At 30.8% G+C, this 19,916-nt stretch overlaps 3 protein-coding genes across 4 annotated transcripts; 2 read left to right on the top strand and 1 right to left on the bottom strand.

Moving 5' to 3' along the window:
* Positions 1-4,108, bottom strand: LOC100788419 (uncharacterized). The gene is given in 9 exon segments (NM_001255738.2): positions 1-363; positions 1,391-1,452; positions 1,569-1,636; positions 2,433-2,564; positions 2,656-2,885; positions 3,015-3,212; positions 3,492-3,582; positions 3,691-3,835; positions 3,929-4,108. Coding segments are annotated over 9 exon segments (1,179 nt in total). The 5' UTR covers positions 4,048-4,108; the 3' UTR covers positions 1-229.
* Positions 4,109-8,707: 4,599 nt separating this feature from the next.
* On the top strand, positions 8,708-10,631 carry LOC100305809 (uncharacterized). 2 transcript variants are annotated; one of them, NM_001250059.3, is made up of 6 exons: positions 8,708-8,816; positions 9,197-9,277; positions 9,431-9,510; positions 9,641-9,711; positions 9,840-9,893; positions 10,142-10,631. In NM_001250059.3, exons 1-6 carry the CDS (start codon positions 8,794-8,796, stop codon positions 10,307-10,309), a joined length of 477 nt encoding a protein of 158 aa, NP_001236988.2. In that variant the 5' UTR covers positions 8,708-8,793; the 3' UTR covers positions 10,310-10,631. The 2 variants fall into 2 exon arrangements, with proteins under 2 accessions (NP_001236988.2, XP_006574329.1); XM_006574266.4 differs by lacking the exon at positions 8,708-8,816 and adding an exon at positions 8,849-9,025 and having other exon boundaries at positions 10,142-10,616.
* A 2,985-nt stretch (positions 10,632-13,616) lies between these two features.
* On the top strand, positions 13,617-19,105 carry LOC100780583 (26S proteasome non-ATPase regulatory subunit 4 homolog). Its single transcript, XM_003520152.5, has 10 exons — positions 13,617-13,795; positions 13,924-14,037; positions 14,219-14,324; positions 14,592-14,706; positions 14,797-15,006; positions 15,210-15,522; positions 17,348-17,471; positions 17,941-18,044; positions 18,145-18,213; positions 18,821-19,105. Exons 1-10 carry the CDS (start codon positions 13,784-13,786, stop codon positions 18,869-18,871), a joined length of 1,218 nt encoding a protein of 405 aa, XP_003520200.1. The 5' UTR covers positions 13,617-13,783; the 3' UTR covers positions 18,872-19,105.
* Positions 19,106-19,916: the final 811 nt, after the last annotated feature.

Genomic DNA, 19,916 nt, shown 5'->3' with positions numbered 1-19,916 from the left:
AATAATTCTAAGCCGACAAACTTCTTCATGCATCTTGATAAATTAAATAAGTCGACAAACATCTTCATGTATCTTGACAAATTAAATATAAGTATTTGACTACAAAAGAAGAAGAACAACAATAATAGTGAAAGAATTATCTATTGTATGAAACTTTCTAATGTATTAGGAGTATACTAAATCTGTCCGGCATTTAAAAAGAATATTTTCTGAGGACGGAAGAAAAAAATCAAATGACAACTTTTGTGAACTTTGCTACAAATAGTCCACTGGTTTGTGATGTTAAAGGGTCAAATCGCCATGTTTTCGGTATGCGACCACCCTTGCAAGGCCAATCACTGGCAGCATCTATCTCCGTCAACTCTGTAGATTGAAATAAGAACGCAAAAACATGAGGAACAAAGATGTCAATGGCATATATGTTAGTTCCATTATTATAATTATGGTGTAAGAGAAAAAAAATTATCCCAAAATAATTGTTATTTTAGTTTTTCAATATAATATTAATTACTTTTTGTTACTTGTATTTCTTATAATATTAATGATAGATAACAAAATCTATAAATGAATTAATGATAATATAAGGTTAATTTTATAAAATTATTATTCTCTTTCATTCATTTATGTTTTGTCTTATTCTGTATAAAACAACCTAAGACTACAAAAACATGTTATTATATGATCCAAGGACATATTATGCTCGCAAGACATAATATGTTATTATAACTCAAAGACGTGAAGCAACAAGCATATATGATCCAAGGAGTACCACTGCTAAAAACTATGCTCGCATGTTTTGCTAGAAATGTATTCTGTGTCCATTTTAAATTTTAACTGATAACTACAAAAAATGCCAGTATTTTATTGTTTTCTAGTTGCAAACTAATAATTCATTTTTTTTTTCATCATTTATTGTACAGATCTTTGAAAACAAGATATATAGCATAAATCGTGTGACATTCTCGTAATAATTAATATAAAAAAGTGAAAATAGAAAATATTCCCACCAGCTAAATTCTTCCTAGCTTAAACAGCATTAGCCTGTTACTATCCGACATAACCTTTTGCAAGTTACCAAAATAAGAAAGAAAGAGAAAGATGTCGTGGTTCCTTAAAGGTCAACTACATAAAGTTGATAATTTTGTAAATCTGAGACAAAATCAGGTTGGGGGAAAGAGGGTTAAAAGGTTTGAGGATAGAGGCAATATGAATCTAAATGGAGAATTTCTACAAGAGAAGCACATAAAATTTGACAAAACACAAGCATAGTAGAAATGCTAATCATATTACTGAAATGGATAACATGAAATAATAAACATGGACCAATAAAAATAGTTGACAAAACAGATCATTTTCACACTGGAAATAAATTGAAGCATGAAAATCCTACCAGCAGTTTCGTTTTCCTTCAAGAATTGTTCCACCACATCTTCATTTTGTGCAATAGTTAAGCTAATCAATCAACAAGGTATTTGTTAGAATAAAATGACATGAAAAATGATATGGCACTGGCACCTGCGAGCAGACTGCATTTAAAAAAGCCCAACAAGTTAAAATGTAAAAGGTACCTGCAAGTGCTGTAGACGAGGGACCCTCCAACTTTTAGCAGTCGGAAACCATTGGTGAGAAGATTCAACTGCAGCCAGACACAAAAGGTATGTGTGTGTTAAACTAAGGTGATATCTAAGACTATTGGCATGCATCCCATGGATTATGCCGAAAATGGCAATAGGAACAATCTCCAATATCTTCTTCAGAAATCCCGTTTTGTTTTTTTTCTTTTGGGTGGAAATATCGCCAAAACATTTAACTACGTGAACATGAAACTACTGAAAGCATAGTATACTATCATATTACAGACAATGAGATTTGTCATATTTACAAGTACATACTTAAAATTCATACACACTTGTTATAATGCTTTGATGGACTTGATGCTCATATAGTCCTGGCCATACAATGCTTTGAAATGAAGGCTTTCATTTTTTTTGAGGTTCAAAGGTAAGGTTGCAGAGAGTTAGCTAGTTTCATGATTTCATACTCTTAATCACCCAAGCATATGTTTAAAGAATTAGTAATATATATATATACCCACAATTAATCACTTGAGCACCCAGATTTTAAAACATGTTTTAGCCATTACACTTCATGCAAATCCAAAGAGTACCCCAGTTCACCATTGGTATGTCATTACCCCATAGAAGACTTTCTATCCAAAAGGAAAAATACAAAGTTCAGTGTTTGATACTGACGCAATCAGTAATCCTGAACTATCTCATCAATAGCCAATTTATTTGTGTTAATTCTTGGACAAGATTCTGTCAGAATATGTGAGAGAGAGAGAGAGAGCAAAGAAATGATGATAATTCCAATTAAGTGTTCTATTGTAGAGAATAAGTATAAATGGTTCAAGAGAAAAATGAGTCATTTGCCTGAAGAGTATGCAAGTCATCAGTCCTCTCAGCATCTAGTACACGGCGCTGAAGAGTTCCCCAGCCCCAATCTTCAAACTTCTGAATATGTTTAACTGAACCGTCATGAGTGCACTCTGCATCCACAAGGACCTGCCGCAAATCCCAACAGATAATCAAATTTTCAGGGTAGAAGAAAGCAGAGCATTATGCAAGATAAATTCAAAAAGAAAGTATACATTACCTTGTCATAGCCATGATTTGCAATCTCATTGTCAGATAAAGTCCTATATAATTCTCCTTTAGTAAGACCAACAACTCCAGAATGTTGTCCATAATAAATTAGCTCAGGAGGCTGAGACCTAGACACCAATTGTGCAGTCCCACTTTTATTTGCCTTTTTCCTCTCTTTCCATGGTCTTCTAGATGTCCACTCCTTGAACACATCCACTCTTCCTTCCAATCCAGACTCACCTGTTTGATACTTGATAGAAAGAAAACATTTCAAAAGCAGGAAATACTGATCAATAAATAAATGATATTAAATTTGCAGTATCACATTTCAGACTGGACCATCTCTATAACAACATAAACTTCAATTACATGATTTGCAGTCAGAACAAAATCCGCTAGGAATAACTGAAAATGCTGTTCCATCAGCAACAAAAAGCCGGCACCGACCACCAATCATATATTTCTGCAGCATTGTCCTACACGCTGCCAAACGATGCCTTGCAACATCCACTCCAGCCACAGAGCCTGAATCACCAAGAAGGTCCAAAATCATACAAAGTTTGGCACCTGAAAAAAAAAAAAAGAAGTTTACAAATACCATAATAATCAACATTCAATTGTTTCTCGAGGAAACTGATAAATTACATTCAAAGCTGTTCTTTCAACTAAAAACAAAACAACATCCTGCAAAAAATTAAAAAAAAAAAATGAAAAATCATCATTGAAACATAACCATTTTATACATTTTATTCCTGAAATAAAGCAATCTTAATCTCACTCATTTGTTTTTCAACAATAAGAAGATAGAGAATACAAGCATGAGTGGGTAAAGAAAGAAATATGTACCAGGAGCAGCACACAGGTCGAGAACATGATCCCCAGGTGATATATTTAAAGCCATAACTGCAGCTCCAGAAGCTGCATCAATTCCATATATCTGACACATAAAAAATCCAACAATACCTGAGTTTTAAATAAAATTTGTAGCAACCAAACTACTTGGTTGATCTATGAAAAGCCAAACTAATATTCCATGATCAGTTACCTTCCCTTCTCGGTATGCCCTAGAACCAGCAATTTGAACGTGAGGTGGAAGAGAGTAAAATCCCGGTAACCACTCTAATTTTTCGAGTTTGCATTTCACCTCTGCTTCAACCTCTTCAATACATGATTCGAAACCGGGTTTCAACCTTTGAAGGCACAATAAGAAGAAAAATAAGTTTCAAATTAAAAGGCATGAAGTGAAGCAAGGAGATTGAGAAAATGGTGAAAATTGGAATTACCGAATGTATCGTGGGGTGGAATCAATAGCAGTGTAAATGGAAGGGTCGAGCCCGTTGGTCTCCAGGAACTGAAGGAAAGCGTCCGGCAGTGGCGCCTTTGCGGCGTGTTCTTCTTCCATGGAAAGCTCAAGTCATGTTCGGTAAGAAGGCTTTTTTCTTCTTGTCAATAATTTGGTGGATGGGCCTGATAAGAAAATTAAATTAATTTTGATTCTGTTAGGTCCTGACAATGTTTATTTTTTTCCCGAATCATTGGTACAAAATAATTATTCAATAACTTTTTTTTTCAACAAAATTTATTTCATATTCAATAATTAATCAAGATTCAAACCCTAAATTACTTAATTAAGAAATACATAATCCTATTACTTATACAAATCATTGTTGATTAGATTTAAAAAATTGCTCTAAACAAAAAAAATGAAACATAACATATACATCTCATTTAATATTGTCTTCTTATAATAGATGTCATTGTCATTCAAGCCAAATATATTAAAGCATCTCCAATCGGAGGTGCTTTGTGAGTTTCTAAGTGTAAGAAACTCTCTCCATTGGAGACTATCTATCTGACATGAGAGTTACTTCACCGTAAATTTGAGTTTCTAATATAAGAAATTGTTTCTCCAAATAATTTATTATTTTTTCAAACATCACCAACTGAAATCAGAAGCCAACCAAACATCAACCAATGTAACCCCAAGCAAAATGAAGAAGAAGAATGAATTAGAACATTGGGGAAAATAGGAAAAGAAGCAAAATGAAATCATTGCAAAATCCCAAATTTTGACTTAGAGTAGAAGAAATACCACATGTAACACAAAGGGGGGAAAGGAAGAAGGAGAAATACTACAAGCGCATATCATTGCTGCCTCCTTGATGTTTGGCACTGGCAAGGCAATGAATGTCCCTGGCTCCAAAGAGGGGAAATTGATTTGAACAAAAGAAAAGGAGATAGGGAGGGGCCCTAGTCCATGAATACCAATGATGAGCAAGTGTGGTGTGAAGGGTGATTGAGAAAAGAGAAAAGGGATGGTGTAGATCGATTTGGACATCAAAGAAGAAAGAAGATTCTAGAGAAATTGAGAAAATAGAGAAGGATTGGTGGGGAAGCGTGAAGAGAAAAAACGTTTTAGAAAGAGAGAAGGGTTTGGACGTCGAAGAAGAGAGAATGTTTCATAGAAAAATTGAGGAAATAAAGAAAAGAAATAAGGGCTAGTGGGGAAGAAGTTTCTGGAGAAAAAAATGAGAAAAGAGAACAAGGTAAAAATTAGGAAGGATTTGGAACGTTGAAGAGAGAAAAAAGAGAAGGGTTGGTGGAATTACTGTTGCCAATTTGGGCCAACGTGATGGAGTTTAGCACACAAAATTTCTACTCCTAATTTTTTTTTCTTGTTCCTATCAAGTCTCAATCTTTTTTATTCTCTCTAAAATGGATCTCAATCAATATAATTATCATTGTTACTATAGTTATTTGCAAAATTAACCATCTTTACCGGTGAAAATTCTCAAAATCCACAACAATATGTTATGCATCCACCACCACTTTGTACCAATGAAAATTCTTAAAATCCACCACAGTATGTTATGTATCCACTACCCCCACACATGTGGTATATGCATCTTTCATCCAATGTAAAGCCACTTACTTGTGATAGTTCTCAAAATCCACAATTTTGTAGTTAACTATCATCCCTCACCAACCCAAACACGTGTTATATGTTTTCTTTGTCCAATATTGAGCCCCTTAGCAATAAAATTAAATCACCAATCAATGTAGACAATATTCAACTAGATGAGGGAGATCAAAATTCTAGTGGAAAAAAAAACTCGTACAACATTCTCAATGACAGAAGATGTGATTTTCGTCCGATCATGGCTCAATGCGTCAAAGGATTCAATTCTAGGAGTCAACCAAACATCAAAGCAATATGGGGCAAGGATAAAAAATGCATACAACAATGATGATGTGTGTCAAAGTGGACAATTTTATGAAAGAAGCTAAAGTCAATTGAAATCTCGTTGGAATAGGATCCATCTGTCAATTCAAAAGTTTTACGGGTGCTACAAACAAGAAAATAAACATAGAAGTGGAAGTTCAGAGAAGGATGTAATGGTTGATGCTCATATTATTTACTCACAGGATACTAGCAAAAATTTTGAGGTTGAGCATGTTTGCTTGTTGTTGAAAGATCAACCAAAATTTGATGCAGAATTTATGTCAAAGTGTTAAAAAAGAACAAAGGTTTTTGCTGGTGGAAATTACTCGTCGTCGTCCGTTGAAGTTGAAAAATATGATACATCATCGCCAATGTCTCGCTCAATTGGACAAACAACAACAAAAAGGAAGAACAAATGAAAAGAAGCTTCTAACAGTGTTGATTTATCTGGCATAGAAAATGTAATGAAGGACAAAAATGTGAACACATCAAAACTTATTAAATTAAAGGAGGCATGAGAAAGGTGTATGCAAGAACATGAAAGGCGTATGGAGTATGAAATCCTCATGAAGGATACATTCAACATGTTCGAACAACAACGCTGAGACCAAGAAAAGTATTGTGACCATATTAGGAAAAAAACCAATATATTAAATGTTTAGTTCATATGTACAAATGTTATGCTGGTGTTGTGTTTGGTATTTAAATTTAGTAGTGTAGGTCATTGTTGTATCTTAAATTTAGAATTTTATGTTGTAAAACTAACCGTTGCAAAATTAGTCAATATAAAACTAGTTGTTACGGAACTAGTCATTGTAAAATTGATCGATCATTACTAACAAGGAAAAGGGAGTACAAATAGCAACTTGTATCATTACTTAGCCCATTGTGATATTGGTCATTGGAATCGAACCCGTTATTTTCCTTAATTATTAAATAATATTGTTTTTTTTAGTTTATTGTACATACACTAATCATAAATTACCGGTTGAATTATTTTAAAAGTTAAAAAATTATCATCCATAATATATGTGATTTGATGACTTTCTAAAACTTTTTACACTGAGTGTATAACCCTTCTTTTTTTTTCACATATCAAGATTTTTTTTGAAAATTATGGAAATTAATTTTATCAATTTCACCACTAAATTATTATTTTTTACAAAATAGGTTAATTTTAAAAATTAAAAAAAAAATCATCACAATGGTTTGTTTTATTATACATGATGATTTTGGAGTTTTATCTTATTCAAAATGATCTTTTATCTCTTAAAAACTTTAATTTGATTCTTTATCTTATTTAAAAAGTTTAAAATGATGATTTATATTTAAATTTTTTTAATTTACTACATTTTTTAATTCAAAAGATTTAAAGATCCTCAATTATTCAAATATATTTAACTTTATTAGGTCAATGATTTTAAATGACTTAAACTTTAATGATGTTACTCATAGGATGAGAGATTTAATTGAGCATATTTGGGAACGTTTCGGAAATAAAAAAAATAATTGATTTTATGTAATATTTTTTATTTTTAATCGTTATGTTTTTTTTTTATTTCAATGTCATTGTGTTTAATTATCTATTATTATGTAAAAATGTATTTTTTATTGTAACGCATTTCCTTTCAATGTTATGTAATTTTGTTTATTTTAATTGATATTTAATATTTTCTTCAATTATTCATATTTATTATTTGTATACATAAAAACTGAAAAATGAATTAATTATTTTACTGGAACAATAATTTAGATATAATAATAAAAATATAAATGTATGGATTTTTTGAAGTTTCTTGCAATGAAATAAAATTTTGTAAATTTCTTATGAGTGACATGACATTCTGGAATTGCAAAAAATATTGCGGAAATCACGAAAAGATGATTAAAAAACTCATATAAAAAATCATGATTAGAGATATTCTTAGAATTTCCAACCCAAGCTATCGGCCAAAATTTGGAAGGAAATTATGACAACCATCATTGATTCTTCTTATATATATATATATATATATATATTCATCTTATTTATTTTATTATACATGATAATTTTGGAGCTTTATCTTATTTATTTTATTTAAAATGATCTTTTATCTCTTAAAAACTTTAATTTGATTCTTTATCTTTTTTAAAAAGTTTAAAATAATCATTTATATTTAAAAAAGTTTAATTTACTACATTGTTTAATTTAAAAGATTTAAAGATCCTCAATTATTCAAATATATTTAACTTTATTAGGTCAATGATTTTAAATGACTTAAACTTTAATGATATTACTCATTGAGAGATTTCCTAACAACATTGTATCTTTTAAAAAATAAAATAAAATTAGTTAGGTACCACAAAATTAAAAATAAAAGTTAGATACCATAATCAAAACACTCTTGTTTTCTTATTTCATAGATAACAAAAAGTTATTTAAATCAACTTTTAAGATTAATTATAATCTCAGATCAAGATGTAAATGCATTTACATGCCGTTAGAGGAGCCAAATTCATTTGAAACACACACAAATGACAAAAATTACTTTAACTAAAAAAACCGTTTAAAACAAATTATTTGAAAGAGATTGAGAAGAATGCTAAAATGGAATCCGACACACACCCCAGCTAATCCGACGCGTCACGCAATTCAATCGCTTTCATTTTAATAAAGCAATCAAGCACACTCCCACTCAACCTATCCACACAAAATGTTTGGAAGCTTTACATTCGGAAACACAACAGCACGTTGCACCATAAAACCATTACTGGTCCAGATACATACATAAGCACCATCAATCCTCTCTCACCACTTTTGCATTTTCCTTCCTTACCCTATATATATATATATTCAGCTCTTTAATCCTTTTATTTAGGAGGATCAGAATCAAACAACACCCTTATTACCAAACTTCGCTTAGCCAAAGACACTTACTTCTCTTCATGGGTTCTATTGGAATTGAGAGGTTTGTGGGACTACTTCTCTCTTAAACATTTTTACTTTTGGCTTATATATAGTTTCGAGTCATACCCTTTACATGTAGCATAACTGATAGTTATATTGTTCATACAATACTTTTTTTAATAATATTATTTCTTCTTCTTTATCTCCTTCCTTTATATTACTTATCTCACAATTCTCCTTTTCTTTCTATCTCTCAATGACCATGTTTATGTAAATTCTTGTGATCACACATCTTATGTTCAATTGAAGCATTTTTCATTATTGGTGAATTTTTTTATTATTATGAAAGAATAATTTTTGGTATCATCATGGGTGGTGTTTGTGTGGCTGTTTTATTTCTCTGTGGATTAGAATATCTAATTCTGTTTTCTTCTTCTGTAGCTCGGGACCTGAGGTTGTCACCGTTGATGTACATGCAACCAAGGATCTGATCCAGACCAGTCATGTTTATCTGGATGTCAGGTAACAAATGGTTCTGTTTTTTTTTTTTTTCTTTTGTCGGTTGAGAATTAGCAAGGGAAATTAATTTATAGGTTGAATTTCTGGGTCTATGTTTGATTACATTTGTTTATTTATTTTTCAAAAAGCTTAAATCTTTTTGGTAATTTATAATAGGACGGTGGAAGAGTTTCAGAAAGGGCATGTGGATGCAGAGAAGATCATTAACGTTGCATACATGTTTAATACACCAGAAGGTAAGGAATTTGTAATATCTGCTGTTGCAATAACTTAATACTGCTTTTGGGGATATAAATCTTCTTTATTTAGTCTTGCAATTGCGAATTCTATTGTTAAAATGTAGAATTTTGTGATTTTGGAGGACAGGCAGAGTGAAGAATCCAGAATTTCTTAAGGAGGTTTCATATGCTTGCAAGAAAGAAGATCATATCATCGTGGTAACTTTCTTTTCTCCTGGTTAATAAAAACCTTCATTTTGTATTACAAAACTATAGGATGCTGGTTATAAAGGCTAAAATTTCTTCTTCTTCTTCTTTTTTATAAATGAAATGAATCTGTTTTATAGGGTTGTCAAAGTGGAGTGAGATCTCTGTATGCAACTGCTGATCTTCTAACGGAAGTAAGTATTTATTCAAGCCAACTTTAGTATATATATTTCAAGTTCTACCAAGAGAATCAAGCAGGATTAGGATTAGGATTAGTTGAGCGGTGTGCATAAATTAATTTAGGTTAATTTCTACATATAAAAAAATTTCCAAATTATAGAAATACATGCTATTTTTTTCTTCCTTCCTTCTGTTTGCTTTGTGTTTGTGCCATCCAATTGATCAAAAGACCAACTTGTATTAATTTAATATTAATGAACAGGGATTTAAGGATGTGAGCAACATGGGAGGAGGTTATCTGGACTGGGTTAAAAATGAATTGCCAGTGAAAGCACCTTTGGACTCGGTTAAAATCGAATTGCAAGTGAAGAAAGAACCTTTGGACTTGGTTAAAAATGAATTGCCAGTGAATGCACCTATAGTCGGTTAAAACTTAAAAAAAGAATAGCCAAATTGAAAAAGGAGCTCTGATATGATCATTCCTCTTTCTATTCTGAACAGAATTTCCATGGATGTTACTATGTTATCTTGTGTATTTACTTCTTTCAGCTTGTTCATTGAGAAGGCTATTAAGGAAAAAAAACAATGTAACCGTGTCTACGGGTAATTAGCCATTTAGAATCTTTGTTAACAGTACCGTGCGTGCGCATCCAAAATATGTGTGATCTGATTATCTTTGATTATTTGACATAATCAAAACAAAATAGTAATCAGACAAATAACAACGGGTTTGTGAAGTTTTCCTGTGTGGCAGCCGTAACTTTTTGTTGTTTGGGTGTGAGAATTTTATCCCATGTATATAAAAAATTATAAAATTACATAAATAATAAAATTAAAAATTATTTATGTAAGTGATACAAATTACTATTCCGGGTGAGAAATCACTTTTATGCTAAAACAATTTCTCTGCGTCTCTTTCTTTTCTTTATCCTTTTTACATTTCTCAATGGGTCCTTTTTTTAATTTTATATTTATTTATTTTGTTTTTAAAATATTTATTTTTCTGTTTTTAAGAATTTTTTATTTCCTTTTATTTTTCAATTTTATGATTTATATATTAAAAAAATTAAATATATATTATTTTTCACATTTCTTTTTAATTTTCGCACATAGGAATTGATTTCTTAATAATTTTTTTTGTATGCTTGCGCTGAGAGATCAGTTGTGGGAACCGATTTCTCAATGTGTCATTTTTTAAAAATGAAACCGTTTCTTGGAGAATTGATTTCTTAACTGCATTTTTTATTTTATTTTTCATACATTTTATATTATTTTGTTTTTTGTTTAATTTTTTTATTAGTTGTATATTTTATCATTTTCTAAAATATTATTTGGCATATGTAGTTGTTAATTTTTTTGCATATTTTTTGTTTATTCATTTTTTCAATAATGTAAATCCTTTGTATTTTCATTTTATTAATTGTGTATATTTGTTTTTTTAAACTTGTAATTCATCAATGGAATCTGCTGTTGTTTTTTTTTTTATTATTCTCTACTTAATCATGTTAGTCTGTGAGGATATGATATTTATCTAACTTCAATCATGCAAAATAACATTATATCTACAAATTTTTTAAAATGAAAAAAAACTATTATATGATTGAGATCTTTTTTTTTAGACTGAATTTCCATTTTTTTGAAAATATTTTAATCTTTCCGTAAAAAAATTAAAATTAATTTGTTGTTAATAAAATTTGTATTTAACCTACAATTTATATTTATGAGACTACACCATTATTCAATCGATAAAACATCATAAACATAAATAAAATATCGGAAAGAAACCACCTCCAAATTTTTTTAAAATGAATTAACTAATTCATATAACTAATTTTTTTAAATATACAAATCATAAAATTGAAAATTAAAAGGAAATAAAAAACACTTAAAAAAAGAAAAACTAAATATTTGAAAAACAAAATAAATAAATATAAAATTGAAAGGAAAAAAATTGACCCATTGAAAAATCATGACTTTCTCAATGTAAAAAAAAAAAGTGACGGCGAGAAATCGTTTTGGAAAAACCAAATTCTCCACATGAACGATTTGTATCACTTAGTTAAATAACTTGTATTATTTGGGTAATTTTTTTTGTTGTATTTATTTGGTAAAAAACTCATGGATTTCTCCTAGTTTAATGGATTGATATAAGAAAGTAGGATCTCAAACACTAGTTTTTCTATTAAATAAATTGTTCTCCCATATGTGAATGTAACAAGAATTTATACAATTACGTTAACTCGTGATAACTATAATTTGTAACTATAATTTGTGATACTATTATATTATCAAAATTTTATCAATTTTTATAATTTTTTTATTAGTCTAATTGTTTCATTTTTATAATGATAATTGTTACTTACAATATATTACTAAAAATTTAAATTTTACTATTATTTTGTTATAAAAATTTAAATTATCGGATTGGTCAAGTGATTATTTTATTTTATTTTATAATTAAGAATTTTTACTTATATAATTTATTCATTTAAGTTAATACAACATATCAACTTTATACATAATATAAACAGTTGTGATTTTTTTTAAGCAATTTAATTCCAATTTAATATAATAAATTATTTATGAAAGGGATAAATTATAAAAATTAATTGAGATGAAAACATATAAAATTTAAGGATCCATTTAAAATGAAATTAAAGTTTATAGTATCTATTTGCAAAAGATAAAGTTTAAGGATCAACTAGGACAAAATTAAAAGTTTAAAATGTTTTTTTAAAAGAAATAAAGTTTTGGATAGTTGAATTCTTTTTTCCCTATAAAATATAATAAAAGGATTTAAATAAGAGTTGTTTTCGAGATATATTTCTATTAGTTAAAATTTACAATGTTACAAAATTCACATATTTAATAAGATGTATATAAATTTCAAGTGATAAGAGAAAGCGTGTAAAAAAATGAGTTAAGAAATGTGTCATTAAAATTTTATTTGTAGAATGTATTTATTCACTATTGTAAAGATATTCATGAATATCACAGTATACCAAAATCTAGATTCGCGAGATGAATGGATGAGACAAGGACTCATCCCAATAAACAAACTAGCATATCAGTTAAAAGTATTTTAATTATTTCCTTAACAAATTTTTTAAAATTAAATGAAAATAATATAAAATTTTCTTTATAATTATCAAAAAAAGCACACTCATCAAAATTATAAACAGAATTTCAATTATTAATTTTATATTTTGTTTTTGTTTTAAAATATTTTATAATCAAAATCTGGTTTCAAATTGTCTGATTTATAATTTAATCATTTTTAGTTAAAAATGATTTAATTTTAAAAAATAATTTTTTTTATCAGATTTTGTTATTGTTATTATATATTTTTTAAATTTGTAATATATATACAAGGTAAATAAGTAATCTAGGTTGAATCTTTGACCCATTAATTTAATGTATAGTATTACGTCAGGAAAAAATGTTTAAATATATTTTTTGTTATTGTAATTTAGATTTTATTTTCGTTTTTGTTGTTGTAATTTTTTTTGGTTTTAGTCATTATAATTTATTTCATTTTTTATTTTTAAAATATTTTTACTATTTAAAATTTTTTTTAGTTCAAAGAACTATCTAAAATATTTTAAAGAGAAAAAAATAAAATAAACAAATTTATAAATAAGGACTAAAAAAAATTTAGAGGTAAAAACGAAAAAAATATTAAATTACATTACAGGAAAAAAAGTATTTAATGCTAGCAATCGAATTTTGTTTGCAAAAGAATTGAGGACTACGTCATTACGGTCCCAAACAAAGAACAACCCTTTCTAGCAAGTAAACCCAAGTTCCCTTCTCTCTTCACGGTTACATTGCTCTCTCTCTCTCTCTCTCTCTCTCTCTCTCTCTCTCTCTTCACGTTCGATCTTTCGCTTCTGAATCTCCAACGATGGTGCTCGAGGTAAACCCTGTTTCTCCTTCGTCTTAATTTCAGCCATGCCATTACGATCCCTTTACTCCAATCAATTAGGGTTTGTTCTTTCGATCACTTGTTTATCTCTAATTACTATTTTTTGTGCGTAATAATAGGCGACTATGATCTGTATTGACAATTCGGAATGGATGCGTAACGGGGATTACTCTCCTTCTCGATTTCAAGCCCAAACAGACGCCGTCAATCTTATTTGCGGTGCTAAAACCCAGGTGTGAAGTGAAACCCTATTCTATCGATGCTAAACACTCCTTTGTGATTGCTACTTTGAGTAGAAAAGTAAAATTTAACGAATATTGTTGTGGTTAGTATAGGGTTTGAATTTAATTTGAGGTTCAGGAAATTGCGGTTGGGTTCAATTTGTGCCTGATTTTTTTTTCTTTGATGATTTAGTCTAATCCAGAAAATACGGTGGGAGTTCTCACGATGGCGGGGAAGGGCGTTCGTGTTTTGGTGACCCCTACCAGTGATCTGGGCAAGATCTTAGCTTGCATGCATGGTCAGTTTTTGCTTCTTGAATATTTGGAACAAGTGGCAAATTGGCAATTGAATTTGATATGTTGTAGAATGCACTGTGTAATTTCTATGTTATAGGGGTGCCTTTTCTTGCAAATGAAGTTTAATGAGACTTGTTTCTGTAAATGTTGAACTAGAAATGCAACAAGTTGGCAGTGTACTGTTATTCTGACATGTTATTAATGGTTGGATTTTTCTATTCTTGTTGGAGTTGATTTGTTTTTCCTTTTTTTTTTGTTTCCTATGTTAGGACTAGAAATAGGCGGTGAGATGAATCTAGCTGCTGGCATTCAGGTTGCACAATTGGCTCTTAAGCATCGGCAGAACAAGAAGCAGCAGCAAAGGATTATTGTCTTTGCTGGAGGGTGTGAATAACTGTTTCTTCTGTGTTATTTGAAATTGTTTTGTCCGTCAGGACTATATTGCCTCTAATTATCTCGTTTAATTCCTTTTAGTCCTGTTAAGCATGAGAAGAAAATGTTGGAGATGATTGGGAGAAAATTGAAAAAGAATAGTGTAGCTCTTGACATTGTCAATTTTGGTGAAGAAGATGAGGGGAAGACAGAGAAGTTGGAGGCACTCCTTTCAGCTGTTAACAATAATGATACCAGCCACATTGTTCATGTTCCATCTGGTCCAAACGCTCTTTCTGATGTACTAATAAGGTTAGTGGTTTTATTTCTTTATCTTCCCTTGTACTCACTACTCAGTATTCCCAGTTGAGTAATATAGAAGTTATTTTTTTAGGTTTCCCTATTGCTTCTACTCAATTCTGCCCATTTTTCTTCTAACCCTGAAAGGAGAGTTTGAACTTTGGACTCTTGTGCATTTTCTTTTAAATTCTTTGAACCTTGGACTCTTGTGGCAGTACTCCTATTTTTACTGGTGATGGGGAAGGTGGAAGTGGTTTTGCAGCAGCTGCTGCTGCAGCAGCAGCAGGCGGTGTATCTGGATTTGAGTTTGGTGTTGATCCAAACTTGGACCCTGAACTGGCTCTTGCTCTAAGAGTTTCAATGGAAGAAGAGAGAGCCAGACAAGAAGCAGCTGCCAAAAAGGCATCAGAGGATGCTTCCAAACAGGAGAAAGATGGTGAGCAGCAAGCTAGCCCACAGGATACAACAATGACTGAGGGTGCCAGTGCAGCAGCTTCTGAAGCCGAGACTAAGAGAACTGATTTGACGGTTGGTGTAACTGGTTATTTTAGCCATGTTTGTTGCCTGTTTTGTCATATGCTTGTTTGGATTATAAAACAATTATCTAAATTCATATAAGTAGTTTGTAAGACTATTTGCTAGAATTATTTTGTACAGTATTTTATTTTTACTTACTGGCATGCACATGGTTTTAATCTTTCAAAGGTTGATATTCAAGCTACAGTAACTTTAATTTTCTTAAGAGACCCTCTTCTTGTTTGTTAAGGTTGTGTAAGGGAAACTTAATTAATTTATGAAGTCTGGGGAGCTAGTTGCTTCCTGAGAGTCTAAAGCACACCTTTGCTGTCATTTGTCTTTTTCCAATAGTCTATCGTCCAAACTAAACCAGTGCTAGCAACTTCATTATGACTGTTGCTGGGACCTACATTCTCACTCAAGTGATTTAATATCAGAGAACACCTACTCCATAGTACTCAGGTTACCATTTTAGTATCATGTTTTGGCATCTTACAATGTATCACAATAATGACCACTTTTACCATCATTACTATCTTACCATGCGTGTTTTATGTGATTGATTCACATTCCTACATTCACCCAACTATCATGATTCACGCACTGATTATGATGGCCTTCTAGTTATGGTTACCAGGGTTATCAAATTGAGATTCAAATTGTGAATCGCAGAGCTAATTTTTGAATAATTTGTATCAATCGTAAGATTTAAAGCCAATGAAAAATCACTTCAAATATATCATATAGATGATATATAGAGACAGTTTGTTTAAACTTAAAATAAACAATTTTATAATAAGCGCTTTTTAAAGAAGCACTTATTTAATAAGTAGATATGATTTGTTTATCAAAATAAGCAGAAACAGTTTAGACAAACACACTAGAAAGTTGCTTATTTTATTAAAATAAGTGTTTTTTTAACAAGTAAGTTTAAACAAACTGGCTCATAATGTTCAATATAAACAATTTAAATTGGAAATAGATAAAACAACTTAAGCAAAAGTCTTATAAAACAAAACTATTAGTTGTATCTGAGTTTGTGAAGCCATTATTTTAGAAGAATGAAAATGAAACTGTTAAATAGCTAAATAGAGAACATGCATTGAATGAATGAGTGACAATTAAAGCAGTGGAATAATAAAATAGGATAAGTTCATTAAGTATTCCTTCAATTCCTTTTGTTTAACAATTTTTTTTTTTCAATTTTAACTTAATGATTTGGATAGAAGTATGGTACTTGATAGAACATTATGGCGGAAGTTGATCCATGTAGCCGACCCCACCTAGTGGGATAAGGCGTTGTTGTTGTTGAAAATTGGTGAAAGAAAAGTAAAAAAGTGAAAGAAATAATGAATCATTGAATGCTTGAATCCTATTGATGATACAAAGTCATTTAAGATTCATCTTATGATACAAATCATTAGGTAGCTAAAATTGTATTGAATCGTAAGATTCTGATGACTATGGTTACAACAGAGTTGTTACTTCCAAAAACTAACCTTGGAATTTTTCCCTGGCTCACTGGCAACATATGCTTTCTAACCACTCTCCTTTCCGGTATTTTAAACTAATGCAGATAAAATGACTTGCTGATGTATTGTATCATTTCATTCTAAATGTTATGAGTACACAGGAACTGCCAGTTTATGTAACTTGTTTTTAGCAACATGTTGCTTTTCTTACTTCCAGCTCAACTTGCCCATCATCCCACCCCAAAATAAATTGCTTTTGCTTGCTTTGCTTTTGGATAAGTTCTCTTGTTTTAATTTCATTCTTCCCATAAATCAGTATCAGGACATAGTATTTGATCTGTGAACTGATTTTCAAACAAAAGCAGGACGATGAGAATGCTCTTCTACAGCAGGCCCTTGCAATGTCAATGGATGATCCCACAATTAACCATGAAGTGAGAGATACAGATATGTCTGAAGCAGCTGCTGAAGATCCCGAGTTGGCTCTAGGTGAGTATTTATGCTTAATTATTCTGTATTGAACATGGGTGGATACTTTCTCATTTATGTTGGTGGATGATTGATCTGGTTCTGGAATTGAGAAAAATTCTTCAACTTTGGTTTAGTAAAGAGGGATAGAGTGTTTTCTTAGTCCTTTCTATTAGAGGGTGGGTATTTGAATTTTTATGATCTTGAACTTATATTTTCTGTCTAGAGATTTTTTTAGTATGGATTATATTTTATATATTTTCGTAGAGTTTGTATGGATAAGTGATATTTATCAAGCTAACTCCCCTTGATTGAGGGTTTGACCGTTTCTTTTCTCCTGTTTGAGGTATCAATGTTTTGGCTTTGTATTGTATTCTCTTTTATGAAAAGTTGTTCTGGTTATGAAGTCCATTGGCATCTTATAGAATATATGGGAAAGCTTTAGTAGTTGCCTGGATTTTCATTAAATCTTGTCTTTTCTCGCTTGAAGCTCTCCAATTGTCAGTAGAAGACAGCTCAAAGGACTCGGCAAGCCAGTCTGACGTGAGTAAACTGTTGGCAGATCAGTCCTTTGTATCTTCTATCCTTGCATCGGTATGTCTATAAATCCAGTAAATTTTCCATGTTCTTTAAATGTATTAATAGAATGATTGACAATATGTTCTTAACTGAATAATATTCATTGCTTCTGCAGCTTCCTGGGGTTGACCCAAATGACCCATCTGTCAAAGATTTGCTGGCTTCCATGCAAAATCAGTCTGAGGTAGGTTTTCTTTTATGGAAAATAATCATTGGGTTTGACAAAAATCTTTTATTGAAGATTTCAATGGGGGCATGTTTGACAAAAATCTTTTTTTGAAGATTTCAATCGGGGCATGTTTGAATTTAGCTTCACCTAGATTAGCCTTGAACTCCTTTTTCATCTTTCCCCTCTTTTAATTTATGTTTTTTCTTTATTAATAGTTGGATTTTGCAGTGTCTTAGTATGCTAATCTTGTTTTCTTTATATTGTCTGCCTATTTAATGATCTTTGAGGGCCATAGCTGTAAGTGGAATGTTTTATATGGTTGTGACAGCATAATCTGAGTATTCTCCCTTGTTTGGGTGGGGGAAAATTTATACATGCTCATCGGGAAAATTTGGTCATTATCACTAAATGGAATTTTGTTAATTTGTTTCCACTAAATGGAAAATTCATGCGTGCATGTTTAAATTTAATCTTTTACTTGGTCATTTGAATTTTTTATGAGTGATATACGATTACATTTATGCTCAGTACTACGCTTGACTAGCCTTTTAAAATTCAAAACACTTTGTATTTTGGTATATTCCTGCAATACTAACAGTTTTTTGATTGTGCTGTAAATCAGCCACAGCAGAAGAATGAAGACAAGCCACCAAATGAAGAGGAGAAAAAATAATCTTAATAGTCTCATTGTGGTTTTATTTGTAGTATTCCTTTGGTAGGCATATTGGTAGCATGTTGGAAAGTGATTTTACTCGGGTAGTTATTTCACGTGTTCCAATTGTTGAGTTCCCCTGCTGATTGGAACGAGTATATGTCTGTTGATTAATTACGGATCATTGAGTAGAGCACATTTCAAAAGCCTATTGTCTATGTTCATCATCAAGGGAATACATGGTTTTATGGTTAAGAATACTCCATCCTTAAAAATGTTCATCAATCTCGTCACAAATTTAATATGAATCCTTTCCTTTTTTATTTATTGTTTTTTTTATTATTTTAATTTAGAAGTATATACTTAACGCAAGTATATGCTTGACGCTGATACGTGGTCATTTCCAAGCGCAAAACGTAACCCATTCATCTAAACAAATTTATTCACATTATATTTCTGTCAATGTTGTTCAAGTACGATAGCTGAAATTGAATTTTATGTTAAGTGACGTGACTACCGGGCAAGGGATAGTATAATTAGATAGACCCCCTTTTATGCATGTATATCACTTTTGCACTAATTTCTATTAGAGATTAAAAAGTAACTCAAATGGACTGGTATTTTGTCTTCAACTGTAATTCGTGTGTGAAGTTGGTTCGCTAAGTTTCCCATAGGCATGGGCATTGTTTTTGTTTTTTTGTTACAGTTTGGGATGAGTATTGCATGCGAATGCCAACAATGTATTAGTTGGGGCTAGGGGTGTAAGGTTTTATAATCCGATTAGGTAGACTGTTGAATAAGATGTGCGTGTAAACTGAAAAAGGTAAAAAGGGCGACTCAGTCGATAGTGTGATCTGGTATCATTAACCTAATGCAAAAAGTAAAATACATTAGAAAGAAGGGAATGAATTTTTCTAGTGACATTATTGCTGGATGAGGTTGTGATCCTTCAATAATTTCACTATTTTTACTATAAGTTGTTGATTTTTTTTTTTATAAAAAAAGTAATGGCGAGATTTTAGAACGGGGAATGAATTTTTTCTCAACATATATTTTTTTCTATGCA

The sequence above is a fragment of the Glycine max genome, chromosome 2 (assembly GCF_000004515.6).
Source record: "Glycine max cultivar Williams 82 chromosome 2, Glycine_max_v4.0, whole genome shotgun sequence".
Taxonomy (NCBI): domain Eukaryota; kingdom Viridiplantae; phylum Streptophyta; class Magnoliopsida; order Fabales; family Fabaceae; genus Glycine; species Glycine max.
This window is presented reverse-complemented; position numbering and strand designations above follow the sequence as displayed.

Bases quoted from the DNA above. Each gene is read 5' to 3' on its own strand.
- LOC100305809 (NM_001250059.3), top strand. From the start codon at position 8,794: ATGGGTTCTATTGGAATTGAGAG. The intron at 8,817-9,196 runs GTTTGTGGGACT...CTTCTTCTGTAG, and splicing joins GGTTCTATTGGAATTGAGAG to CTCGGGACCTGAGGTTGTCA. The intron at 9,894-10,141 runs GTAAGTATTTAT...ATTAATGAACAG, and splicing joins CTGCTGATCTTCTAACGGAA to GGATTTAAGGATGTGAGCAA.
- LOC100780583 (XM_003520152.5), top strand. The intron at 14,038-14,218 runs GTGTGAAGTGAA...TTGATGATTTAG, and splicing joins TTTGCGGTGCTAAAACCCAG to TCTAATCCAGAAAATACGGT. The intron at 18,214-18,820 runs GTAGGTTTTCTT...GCTGTAAATCAG, and splicing joins CCATGCAAAATCAGTCTGAG to CCACAGCAGAAGAATGAAGA.